Source organism: Oncorhynchus masou, chromosome 5 (genome assembly GCF_036934945.1).
Source record: "Oncorhynchus masou masou isolate Uvic2021 chromosome 5, UVic_Omas_1.1, whole genome shotgun sequence".
Lineage (NCBI taxonomy): Eukaryota > Metazoa > Chordata > Actinopteri > Salmoniformes > Salmonidae > Oncorhynchus > Oncorhynchus masou.
Genome location: NC_088216.1, coordinates 29,390,293 through 29,403,614, shown reverse-complemented (window position 1 = coordinate 29,403,614; position 13,322 = coordinate 29,390,293). Strand labels below are relative to the sequence as shown.

The 13,322-nt window shown below is 44.9% G+C and overlaps 1 protein-coding gene across 1 annotated transcript in view; it reads left to right on the top strand.

Annotated features, from left to right (window-relative positions):
- Positions 1 to 13,322, top strand: part of LOC135539359 (probable helicase with zinc finger domain) — a 63,524-nt gene that overhangs the window by 33,685 nt on the left and 16,517 nt on the right. Inside the window, 6 exon segments of the mRNA XM_064965188.1 lie at positions 908 to 1,053; positions 1,483 to 1,630; positions 2,746 to 2,929; positions 3,897 to 4,125; positions 7,408 to 7,675; positions 12,340 to 12,391. Of these exon segments, the coding sequence (XP_064821260.1) occupies positions 908 to 1,053; positions 1,483 to 1,630; positions 2,746 to 2,929; positions 3,897 to 4,125; positions 7,408 to 7,675; positions 12,340 to 12,391 (1,027 nt within the window).

The window sequence follows — 13,322 nt, the reverse complement described above, 5'->3', positions numbered from 1 at the left end:
ACTTCTTAACTGGGAATATTGAATTCTCATGTTAAGAGGAACCACCGGCTTTCATATGTTCTCATGTTCTGAGCAAGGAACTTAAACGGTAGCTTTTTGACATGGCACATATTGCACTTTTACTTTCTTCTCCAACACTTTGTTTTTGCATTATTTAAACCAAATTGAACATGTTTCATTATTTGTTTGAGACGTAATTGATTTTATTGATGTATTATATTATTTTAAAATAAGTGTTCATTCAGTATTGTTGTTATTGTCATTATAAATATATATATCGGCCGGTTTTAATTGGTATCTGCTTTTTTTTGTTCTCCAATAATCGGTATTGGTGTTGAGAAATCGGCCGATCTCTAGTGTATACCATGTGTACATATGACTAATCAAATTCAACTTGACAAATCACACTAATGGCAAAACATCTCAGCAGAAATGTAGCTACCGATGGTAGGATACCGGTCACTTTGGTTTTGGAGCCACAGGTCAAAATATTTCCGATTCGGTTGGACGGGAACTTATTGATTTGGAGCATTGCGTTGTCTACACAGACTACGTGACATGAGCTGTTGGAAGAAATTGATTTAGCCTTTTTGAGTTCAGCAAGATGTCTGTTCCACAAGACTACATACAGTATCTGAAACCAAAGTAGATGTAGAATGAATTTGGATCAAAACAAATATTGCCACTAAACATGTACAGCTCCAGTTTTTTTTTTTTTTTACTACAAATGCAGAAAAGACCACTCCAGTCAGGCTATATCACCACCTGCACACCCCTGTTGCATTGAAAAGAAACAAAATAAAAAATAAATTGACTATATTACTCAAGATTCATTTTACTCAATGCTTTTGGGTTGCCCTCACTTCTCTACCTCCATCCCGCTCTTTTCCCCTTTCCCTCCCTCCAGCTCAGTCCGTTTGTGTACAGCGAGTTTTCTCGAGAGCGGAACCTGCATGTGTCGCTGTTGGACCGGCTGTACGAGCACTACCCAGCCGAGTTCCCCTGCCGCATCCTGCTCTGTGAAAACTACCGCTCCCACGAAGCCATCATCAGGTAGGTGTGAACTTTTATCACACCACCAGGAGGGGGTGGGAGGAGGAGAGCGGAGGGAGGGGAAGGATGGGGAGATGGGGGAGGGGAAGGCGGTACAGTGAATGCATCATGAAAAAACACTCTGCAATAGTGATGGTGGGAAATTGATAGTTAGAATAGTTTGGATGAAATAACATTTGACCCCGACTCAGCAACATCGTTTAAAAATGGGAGATTTTATGCAGGCAGGAGACTTGACAGAGTTGATAGTCCCTCTAGGCTGTTGACAGAAATAGAAGCCCAATGTGCACTCGGAGTCCCATGACCACACTGTTAATATACAATGTACGCCCGTTCAACCATGCCTTTCTCAACTGACACCTGTCGCAACTGTGACATTTGGGTTGACCCACTGATGTTAAGTCTCCCACCCTCCCTACCGACCTTCAGCTACACGTCAGAACTGTTCTACGATGGGAAGCTGATGGCCAGCGGCAAGCAGCCGTCTCACAAGGACTTCTACCCGCTGACCTTCTTCACGGCGCGCGGCGAGGACGTCCAGGAGAAGAACAGCACGGCCTACTACAACAACGCAGAGGTATAAACCCTTTTATTCCCTGTACGCCACTGACTTAGGACTGCAGCGATAGAATGAATTGGTTAATTTGAATGTTGATGCTATTAGTGCGTTCATGGTGAATTGAAATGGTTAATCGTTCAATGGAATTGAGTTGAAATGCACACGCAGACAACTCACCCCATACAGTCAACATTACTGTGATGTATTACTTATGCCTCATACTATTTACTGCACTTCACAACCAGACAGTTATTTGGAAAATACCTAAATGCAAATTCCTCATGAAGCCCAGCATTCAAAACCAGGCACTCCAGCCACTGAGTTTGAAATTCAGAGGTGCCTCTGCTAAATCTGAGGGGAAACTTGCTAAGTTGACCCCTGAACCCAGCTGACAGAAGCTGCCCAATTAAATTGGACCTAGTCCTATCACAGCGCTGTGCCAACCTGTCATAGACGCCACAGGAATTACCCTGCCTCCCTTTGATGATACTGCACCTGTGTCAAACGGCTCGGGACATTAGCATAATGTCATAAGTTTAGGTTGCCTTGATTATGTGTGTGTCCTGTTTGTCTGCTGATGTGACGTCTGGATTCTCCTAGTTTTTTCTTCTTCTCTCGGCTGAAAAGGCCCCTTGAGCAGCTGTCATTTCCACCGTCTCTTTAGTTCTGCTTTCTCTTTGATGGTTTTAGGCCCTGGTTAAGTACTTTGATGACTCGTAAATAATGGCAAAAACTTGATTAAAATTGACTGTCTCCTGTGTTGCCCTTGTAAAGATTCAATTGACACCAATAGAAGATGAAAAGGTTTTTTGGCGGGAGGCAACAGAGCTTGACAGGGCGCCCTGCCTTCCAGGACAATTGTTTCTATCCAGCTCAAAGGACCATGAAAAAGCACACCACCTTGTAGTCAGTGGGGACTGGGGAGTAGGGTGACGCTGCCCCTAGACGCTGATCTTGGGTCAGTTTAGCATTTCCCCCATTTACGGTTAAGGCTAGTATTGGGGGAGGGGAAGCTGATCCTAGATCTGTACCTAGGGGAAACTTCACCCCGTAGAGATGTCGGTTTTTGGACATGATCTATGAGAAACACTGGCACTGGAAACCAGTCTCTCCCTCCTCCTGTGTTACCCGAGGTGTTTGAGATCGTGGAGCGGGTGGAGGAGATGCGTAAGAAGTGGCCGGTGGCGTGGGGCAAGCTGGACGAGGGCAGCATCGGCGTGGTGTCGCCCTACGCCGACCAGGTATTCCGCATCCGCGCCGAGCTCCGAAAGAAGAGGATGCACGAGGTCAGCGTGGAACGGGTGCTCAACGTCCAAGGTGAGAAGAATACTTTGTTGCTCCATTTCCTTACAATTAGATCTGTGTTTATTTAATTTAACTTATGACACTACATTCCACTGTCACCCATGGCACAGACGGCCATTTGGCACATATTTGCTGTCAAATAGAATAAGAATGTCAATACTGCAATCACAATGGAATTGTAAAGATCAAATCCCATATTACTCATACACAGGACTTTCACTATGGAACTTTCCCATTCTCCCATTTAAAAATGATTTTTTGGCATTCTAAGAGAGCCAGCGATTTTAAAGTGTGACCCTTCCCGTTTCTACCCGACATCTGAGACTCTCAGTCTCTCAGTGACTGTGTGTGAGATGTGGGGCCGGTGCAGTTGGCAGCAGCACTTCACATCCTCTCTCCTAACGTAGTCTGTCTCTCATCTCCCAGCTCCTCTCGTCTCCGGGACGAGGCTAATGCTCCCACTGGCAACTCTCTCTCACTCTCACACTCACTCACTCACACTCCCAGCCATACGCTGCTGCTTCCAGCTCGTTAACTCTCTCATTAAGGAGAAGATGCAGCGATCAGGACGGGTCTCGCAACACACAGCTGTGTGTACAGTACACACACTACCTGGAGTTTGAGAGGGTGTGAATAGTGTTTTTTTTGTATTGCAAACGCTTAAGCTTTATGAGTAATTTCTGACGTAATTGGATCGTATTTTGGGTCATGACATGAATGATGTCAGCGCCTAGTCGAGGTACTTGGATCATATAATGGTTATAATGTAATGAATTAGTTTCTATAAGATGAATATCCACGAAAGCAAGCTGAATATGACCAGTAGCGCTTAGTGACCCAATGAAAAAGCATTGTGTGAATGCAATTCATTACTATTAACGTTTGCTATACCACACACTAGCTCCTCATTGCTCAATGGCTGAAAACTAAGGTCTAAACTGGCCCTGTATGTCCCCCCCCACACACACACTCTCTCCAGGCAAGCAGTTCCGGGTGCTCTTCCTGAGCACTGTGCGCACACGGCACACCTGCAAGCACAAACAGACGGCCATCAAGCGGAAGGAGCAGCTGGTGGAGGACTCGACGGAGGACCTGGACTACGGCTTCCTGTCCAACTACAAGCTGCTCAACACGGCTATCACTCGCGCCCAGTCCCTGGTGGCCGTGGTGGGAGACCCCATAGCGCTCTGTTCGGTGGGCCGCTGCAGGTATGAAAAACAGATCAGGAAGTGTTGTCATGGGTTAGGGCCCTGTTTTGAATACTTAAATGAATCCTTCCTGAAAGAAATCCCTGATCTGACATGATTGGCGACAGCTATATGGTAGAACTTTTGCTTACACTTATCAATTTGGGTTAGATCAGTGAATTACTCCAAGGGATGAAGGAAGGATGGGTGTGTTTTTATAGCATTCAAACGGGGCCTGGAGTTTTCCCTGGTCACGTCCTAGTCGTCGAAGTATTGCTCTTGACGGGGTTTGAAATCTCACTGTTTTCATGTTCTGAAGTCTCACAGTAAATATGTTACGCGTTGCTGTGTGTGTGTGTGTGGGGGGGGGGAAGGGGCACAGTCAGTGTGCCAGCTGTGCAGGAAGAAGTAGCACAGTGGGGTTATGTCTCCCTGCCAGGCAGGCTCGCTCTACCTCTGCCCCACACTCATTCACACGCCCTCACCAATGCACACCCGCGGAGTGTCCGCTTAGGATGACATCATAATGCCAGGCCCTGCCAGAGCCGTTGACATCAGCAATGTGCTGTGTTTCTGGGGTGTGTTTGTTTTGATAATGCTATCATATTGTAGAAGTGGTGCGTCAAGGGGGCACTACTTTCAGAAATCATATTTTAGGAGTTTAGTTTTTTTTCTCAATGGAACTGAAATATGAGGGGGGGGTGTATTGAATTTGGTGCAGCAATTTGTGACCTAAGGAGTTCTCATCTCTGCCCTGAATAGAATTAAGCCAAAATCGACACTTTGCCTAGTTCTGTGTTGATTATGTCCAAATATTTTCCCCATATTCAAAACATTTTCAGATTCTGCTAGCCCATTCCCCATTACACACACACACACATACACCCCAGACCCCAGCTGCAGCCCCTCTCCCCCGTCGCCATGGCAACTGTTGGCAGTTTAGAAAATGTCTCCCCCAGTTAAATCAATGGCGCTAACGAGGAAGAAGCTCTGTTTAGATGGACTGTCTTAATGCCTGGAGAGGGGGAGGAGACTGTCAGACTGTCACCTTTAAAAAGAACAGACCAGTGGGCTGGTCATGGCCCCATAGAGTAGGCTGCACAGTACATGCGCGTGTGACGTGCATACACACTCGCTCATACACGTTTACATTCAAGCGTGCATATGACACACACATGGAGGGTGGGTAAGAGGAGCATGAAAGCGAGAGGGAGAGATGATTGGGGTGTCGACTCATTTTCGATATGTCACAGACCCCTCCCCATGTTGGTAAGAACACGGCACTGGACACACACTCACACCACTCTGCTGTGCCTGTCAGATGAACCAGCGGGTAGCCACAAAGGTTAAGCGTTCTGACTACAGAGAGCGGCCATAGCAGTTCTATATACACATATACCCCTCCACAGTGAAATGTCACCAGACATGTTATGATCTCTATCTTTTTAGAAGCTTCGATTATTGATCACGTGATCCACATTGAGCGTCACTTGACGTGTGGAATACAGTCGCGCTCTTGATAAAATGCACATTGAATAAACAAACAAGTTGGCAGTGAACTTACCAATTCAGATTTGTTTTACGGTTTGTGTGCAATTGATAGAATTCGCCATCTATTTGGGCTTGAAACTCAGAATGAACAGATTGTAGTCAGGACAGTAGTCTCCGTCAATGCTGCCCGTTTGGGCTTGATGTGGGTCATGGAAGCGATGCCTTAAACGCGAGTAATCGGAGGAGATGGGATAGCGGTGGTCTCGTCTGGGCGCGGGGCTGATTTAACGCCTGATTAGCGACAAGCACTGTACCACACCAGCCATACTTGTGAGGTGCCCTCAATTTGATACCAGCACAAAAGCCTTGCATTTGCTTTCAGAGTAAAGCTAGAGATTCATAGAAATGTAAATTCAATTCCATTCATATTCTAGAAGGATTTTTCAAATGACTCCATAAATGGAGTTGAAATGGAGCTGCCCCTGTTGGGGAGTAGAGTGAATCTCACAAGCCTGAGTCATAGTGATGCTTTTTCATAGAGACGTCTACTCTAGATGCGGTCATTTTCAAGTCACAAACTCTGACCCCTTCTTTGAATATTTCTCGTTGGGTTTGCCATCAGTATGCGGTGTCATTTGAAAGCACCTGTAGCTGTCGCACACTGGTGAGGTAAGGGACAGTTGTGAATAGGAACCCATCTCATTTTGATGATGACCATTTCACAAAGGGCACAGTTGTGAATAGGGGACAGTTGTGAATAGGGACCGGTCTCTGTTCCTTAATGGGCTGACAGCTTATTTTCCCCTCGGTCGCAGGTTCTGCAGTTAATATGCAAATCGGTGAGTAATTTCCGGAAATGTTTGTTCAACCGGACATTATGCAAGCGACGTTGTTTCCGTACACACTCGTATACACACACACACACACACACAAACATGCAAATCATACACACACACGCACGGTCTACTCGTCAGAACTGAGCTGTTATGAACATGCCAACCCCACTAAAGACATTTCTTTTCAACTTCATTTGCTTTGGTGTTGCTGCCGACAATAGGTCTTTTTTTAAATGGACCATGGTTTATTCATTTATGCTACACTACATGATTTGGAGTCATATCTACCGTAGTGGGTGGTTTAATAATTGAATTCTGAAAGTAGGAGCCTTTCACATGAAGATTCTGTGCAAGATTTGACTTTGTTTCATTTCAACTTTATTTTGACATCGTCTTTTCCAGATGAGCCCTGTATAGCACCTAAATATACACATTCAGCTCCACATTCATGCACACCCTTAAAATACACGTTATTATACACAACAATACACGAAAAGCAAAACAGAATCATAAAAAACAGACATTATTCAGTAAAGATGTCCCTTAAGAACAGTCTGAAATGCCCTAGAAGCACCAATTCCTCAAATTTTAAAGCATGTTGTCGATCGTTCCACATGTAAGGTGCAAGGAAATTTCAGGTCGATTTACCTAAAAGTCTCCAGAGTTAACCAACCCTGTGAACGGGTTTGATAACTTGTCATTTTAGATCTTAATAGTGATGTTAGGTAAGTCGGAGGTTTGTAGAGCAGGGCTTTGTAAACAAAAAGAGCGTAATGATGTGATCTACGTGACTTCAAACTGAAGGGGGTGTGTGTGTGTGTGCGTGCGTGCGTGTGTGTGTGCACTATGCGTTTCTTGAAATAGTAATGACTTAAGTTGGCGTGTGAAGAAGTGTGCAACCGCTCGTTCGAGAGTCGAGATAAAGTGCATGTATGTCCATGCCACTCTCATCACTCCCTCTCCTCCCCTCTAACAGAAAGTTCTGGGAGAAGTTCATCTCCATCTGCCACGAGAACGCCAGTCTGCACGGCATCACCTTTGAGCAGATCAAGGCCCAGCTGGAGGCCCTTGAGCTCAAGAAGACCTACGTGCTCAACCCGCTGGCGCCCGAGTTCATCCCCCGCGCCCTGCGGCCCCAGCCGGCCCAGCACCCCCATCATCACCAACACCATCACCAACACCCCCAGGGACACACGGCCATCAAGCAGCCCCAGCAGCAGCAACCGCAGCAGTCTCCCCCGAAGGTAAGTGTGTTAAGCCTGGGGGAGGGGTGGCAGAGCAGCTGGGCACTTGGGTCTTGGGGCTATGGGTCTTGGGTGTGGATATGTACTAGGATACTGAAGGCTGGAGGTACTGTGAATTGAGGTCTTTGTTGTACTAGGTTTTTGTGTCAAGAACTGCAACGCTGCTGGGTTTTTCACACTCAACAGTTTCCCGTGTGTATCAAGAATGGTCTACCACCCAAAGGACATCCAGCCAAATTGACATGACTGTGGGAAGCATTAGAGTCAACATGGGCCAGCATCCATGTGGAACGCTTCCGACACCTTATAGAGTTCCATGCCCCAACGAATTGAGGCTCTTCTGTGGGCGAAAGGGGGTACAACTCAATATTGGGAAGGTCTTCCTAATGTGTTGTACACTAAGTGTATATTAAGTGAACCGTGATGAGAGAGAGGGCTGTCACAATTACCTTATAACCGTGTAACCGACAGTTATGGATGAAGACCGTCATGGAAATAAACTAACCATAACATTTTTATTTATTATAATTTTGTGTCAAACAAACATCTGATTGAATACAGGACTGATGGGCATTTGTGCTTTTGAGTCTGTTTCTGCTGTAACATGAACTCTACAACATGATAACACTTTGTTGCTCGTTGCTGACACAATCAAGTTGTTGTAGCAAACAAGTCCTGGTTTGCCTAGGCAACCCCCCTTCCTGCAGCAGCACATGCAGTCAAGCGCTGAGGAGAAAATGTCAGTCTTAACAAAAATAGGATAGGACTGGCCACTTCAGAGCCTAATTCCTCTTTAGGTTTCTTCCTACAGTAGGTTCCTGCCTTTCTAGGGTTTTTCCCTAGCCGCCGTGCATCTGCATTGCTTGCTCTCTGGGGGTTTAGGCTCTTTCTGTGTAAGCGGTTTGGGACAACTGCTGTTGTAAAAAGGCTCTCATTTGATTTAGATATAGATTTTTGGTGGGGGGGAATGCAATCATTTGGCTGACCAATTACCTTCATCTAAAATTCCATGCCTTTGTCACAGCCCTAATGAGAGGGATGCATGGCTCTGGCTCTCCAGCGTCTTTGTCTTGGTGGTAGTAGTACAAGAGTACACTCACATAGTCAGTGGTTTTAGGGCTCAAGGAATGAATCTTATTTTCAATTAAATTAACTTCAGTTCAATACAACGTAATTGGTTCCCTCGCGGGCCTTTTGGGTGAAAAAACAACGTTTTTTTGTGGTTGCAGTCCTCTAGGCAGTTTTTATTATTATCGCAAAACCGTGTTTTACTTTTCGAAAGTGTTTTTATTTAGATTTTTTTGTGTCCTGTGAAAATGTTAACTGTTTTTCTGCTGTCCTCGCTACTGGCATAAAGGTGAACTAAATCACCACAGCTGCCAAGCCCTCTTTCGCCCACTGCGTCTAATGAAGTGGATATCCACATCTCACACACGTGCGTGCACACAGTCGCGCGCACTTCCACACACGCTAACACACATGATAGCACACACTGGCACGCATACTGGCTCACACACACACACACACACACACACACACACACACACACACACACACACACACACACACACACACACACACAGAGAGTGGGTTGGTTACAGGCTCTTACTCTTTTTAAAATACTCCTCCTAACAGAAAGGTCAGTATTAAGCCTCGCTGTCTCCTGCCATGTAGGGCTGGGCGGTAAACAGTATCGGTATTAATTTATGGACAGCTTTACCTTCTATAACGTTGTTTTAATGTCAGAAGTTAAATGTTAAATGATTCAGTAATGCCTAAAAAAAAGGATGATAATCATCAGTTTTTTTGCCAGTAACAGCTAACAGTTGAGAACTACTAGTTAAATTGCAAGCACAACAGTCAACAACTGAGTACAGACCCCCAGAAATTGTCTGACTGCCACCAGTGGTGGAAGTAAGAATTGCAGTTGACACTTAGGTTAAGTCATATAGAATAATTATTCTCGTAAAGGATTTTTGGGGGGTACTAAATAGAGGAAATTAATGCAGGAAATTAAGAAATGTATAAATGCTTGAAGAGAAAAAATAACTATGCAAATGGAAACCATTGGTTGAGTACCAGAGTTGAAGTCAACCAAAGAGGATTTTAAATCTCTTATCGAAAGTCCTACAAGTATGACCACTTCACTGTCAGTTTAGTCCTATTATTTATTTTTGGTTGGTTTGGTTGAACGCTATAAAGCAATTGGAAAGAGAAAGCCTATTGGGGCGGCAGGTAGCCTAGTGGTTAGAGAGTTGGACCAGTAACCGGTTGCAAGATCGAATCCCGACCTGACAAGGTAAAAATCTGTCGTTCTGCCCCTGAACAAGGCGGTTAACCCACTGTTCCTAGGCCGTCATTGAAAATAAGAAGTTGTTCTTAACTGACTTGCCTAGTTAAAGGTTAAATAAAAACATTTAAACCACTTAATTTGTTGCCGTGCACTATAACTTTTTTTATTATTCACAAACGAATGGTATTTTGTCCATATCGTATGACATGCACATACATTCTTGTATACACAGTACACATACTGTGCACCTAGGCGCGCGCACATACTCACATGTGACAAACATACATCCTTACAGGGATTTTCACCTCGTCTGCTACAGTTGACACTCAAAGTATATTTTCCATTCTGCCCTCACCAAAAAAAAGACTTGCTGTAATCTATCTTATGTATGTTAAAAGGCTGCTGATAAAAGCATCTTCTAGAGACACTGCTGCAGAGAAATGTGGCCAGACCTCTTCGACACAGTTTGTTTGCCATCTTGTGTGAGCTGACTGATAACCGTGTGTGTGTGAGAGCGCGTGAGCCCGTCTTGATCAGGTATTCATCCTCCAGGTGCATCTGACATTGCTGTCACTTTGCGTAGACTCGTTCCGAGCTCCCAATATCACTGGTCCAATATGGCTGCTAAGTAGGAAATGCTGCTGCCAACACCCGGTGTCCCCTGGTCTGAAGGTGTCCTCCTCCAGCTCTGTCTCAATCTCCCTCTCTTGATGTGTGGCACTGGTCATCTGGCCTGGCATAGACTTCGAAGGATCTATGCCAGGCAGATGCAATGGAGCTATCATTAGCCACTGTATTGCACCTGTGACAGAGGTTGGCTTGGCAGGAGTGACATTGAGAGTAGAAGTCGACCGATTTAATTAGGGCCGATTTTCAAGTTTTCATAACAATCGGTAATCTGCCTTTTTGGATGCCGATAATGACCGATTACATTGCAATCCACGAGGAGACTGCGTGGCAGGCTGTTCACCTGCTACGCGAGTGCAGCATCAAAAGGACCTTGTGGCTGCAAGAAGCCAAGGTAAGTTGCTAGCTAGCATTAAACTTACTTTTTAGAAAACAATCAATCTTCACGTAATCACTAGCTAACCTAGCAATATCATCCATGTTAACTAGCTTGTCCTGCGTTGACTTTATTTAACTAGGCAATGTTATATTTAATAGTGAAAGACTCGCACTTTTAATAGTTTAACACAACTACAAGAAGCATTCCCTGAGTGTCTAAACCCATAAAGGGGAACCCAAACCAGCCATCTAACCTATCACGAGGCGCATCCCTCCCAAGGGAAACCATGTCAAGTGTTAACACCACCACCTCGGGGGAATGCGTGCCTCAGCTCGGCTACGCTAAGACACGCTAAAGTCGATGATTGTGTACATTCCTCCGTGCATCAATAATGCAACAGGTTTCAATCCACCGAAAGTCAATTGGATCGAGAACCTCCATGTTGTTGGTCACATAACAATCAATGTCAGACTTCGTTTTTGTTTGAAAATAGATACGGCCCAACGTTGTGAGGGCGTTAAAATGGAACCCGGGGGCACAGAATTGCCTCTCCCTTCTGTATGGCGAGAGAGAGTGGAGATGGAGAGAGATAATTAAGACTTATTGGTGCGTGCTTGTGTACGTTGCGTTGGGGAAAAGTGTCTGCTAAATGGGGTATTGTGTTTGCTTGCTCACTCCAGTTAGTGTCAGTCCTCATTAGCAGAGAAAGTGATGAAAAATGTGCGTGGTGTCTGCTAGCCTTTTAATACAGTAATAATGTAAGGAAGCGCCTCTGTGTGCGACCATCATAACAGCAAAAGAGCTGACGAGTTTATTAAATGATACGCCAGTGTAGGATGGACATCTTTCAATGAGCACAGAATTGGTCAAATGATTTTAAAGAAGGAAGCGAGGAGTGGGAAAATAGGAAACCTCCGGCGTTTTGATATCTTAGGGCCAGTAGTATTTCTGCCCACATGACTTGACCGCATGAAAGCGAAAGTAGGCGAAGAACTCGAATGCAGGATGTTTGAAATGTGTTGACCCATTGCTTATTCTTTCTGTCAGCGGTTTCCCTAATCCGGTCACGCTAGGTAAAACTCCTGGCCCTAGACTACTATAGCTGCCTCCCTCATGAATCCGCACGGTGGCTTTATATTCAAGAGCTGTAGTGAATGCATTATCCTCTTAGAGTGTTATTGCCTTTTTAGATTCAACAGGGTTGGATATTTTAAAGTGTCTTTGGAAGCGTTAACCATGTAGCCATTGTGACATATGTGGGCCATGGCCTGCCCACCGCTTCATATAGGGAGCCTTGCACTCCTCCACTTCTCTCGCTCCAGCGCTTTCTAAGGGTGTCTCCCTCCCTCTCTCATTCTCTTCCAGGGGAAAGGTCAACATGCGAACCACACGGATCACTTCCCACCTGAAGGATTTGGTGAGTGTCTATCTTTTCTCTTCCTTCCATCATTTGAGTGTTGACTTGTCTATTTGTATCCACTTCGGGATACTCTTTCTGGAGTCCACACAAATCCCAATACAAACCACTCACACACAGTTAGTGTAAGGGAGAACACTGCCAAGTCAAGAACACTATACTCTAGCTGTATGTAGTTTGAGGCTGAAGCACTGTCCAAGTCTTAAACTTCCATCTCTCCACAAACATACTCAATATGTTTCCCTCTTCTCCAAAAACAACAACAACTTGTTATTCATAATACAGGAAGGACACCATATTTCTTTCTTTTCCATTGATTGGATTCACTTCTCAATGGTTCACGTTCCACTGGGATGTGAATATTCACTATTAGAGAGCTGTAGCACAGAGCACAGTGTACCCTACTGTGTAGGAGCTCTGTCACCATGAATCTAGTCACCCCGTATGGAGAAATCACCAGGCGCACAGGGGAGAGATGGACAGGAGGAGGAAGGATGCATATTGTGCCATCCCTTTAGACCGAGAGCTGGAGCGACGAGAACAGGGAAGCGTACCAAGAGTACCGTCATAACAGTGTACATGTTATTACTATCATCATCGCAGTAATTACTGCCAGCATAGTCAACATAATCACGCAACAGAACTGAGCACTCCGTCACCATCCTGTCCCCCATCCCCCACCCCGACATTAGCTGCAGAACTTTAGGCCCACAGCTACTGTGGCAGTTTCTATAAGGTTAACTGTTCTTTATCCCTTTCTGGGGGTCATGGAATTATCTTTCTAGCTAGATCGTCACAGGAGCTGTCTACACTTGAAGACCAACATGGTGCAATTGTTGTTGTGAAAAAGAATACAATACAGTATTAAGTTAAGACATCTTAAGTACCAATTGTTTGAAAATACAATAACTTATTATCTCATGGGGAAATT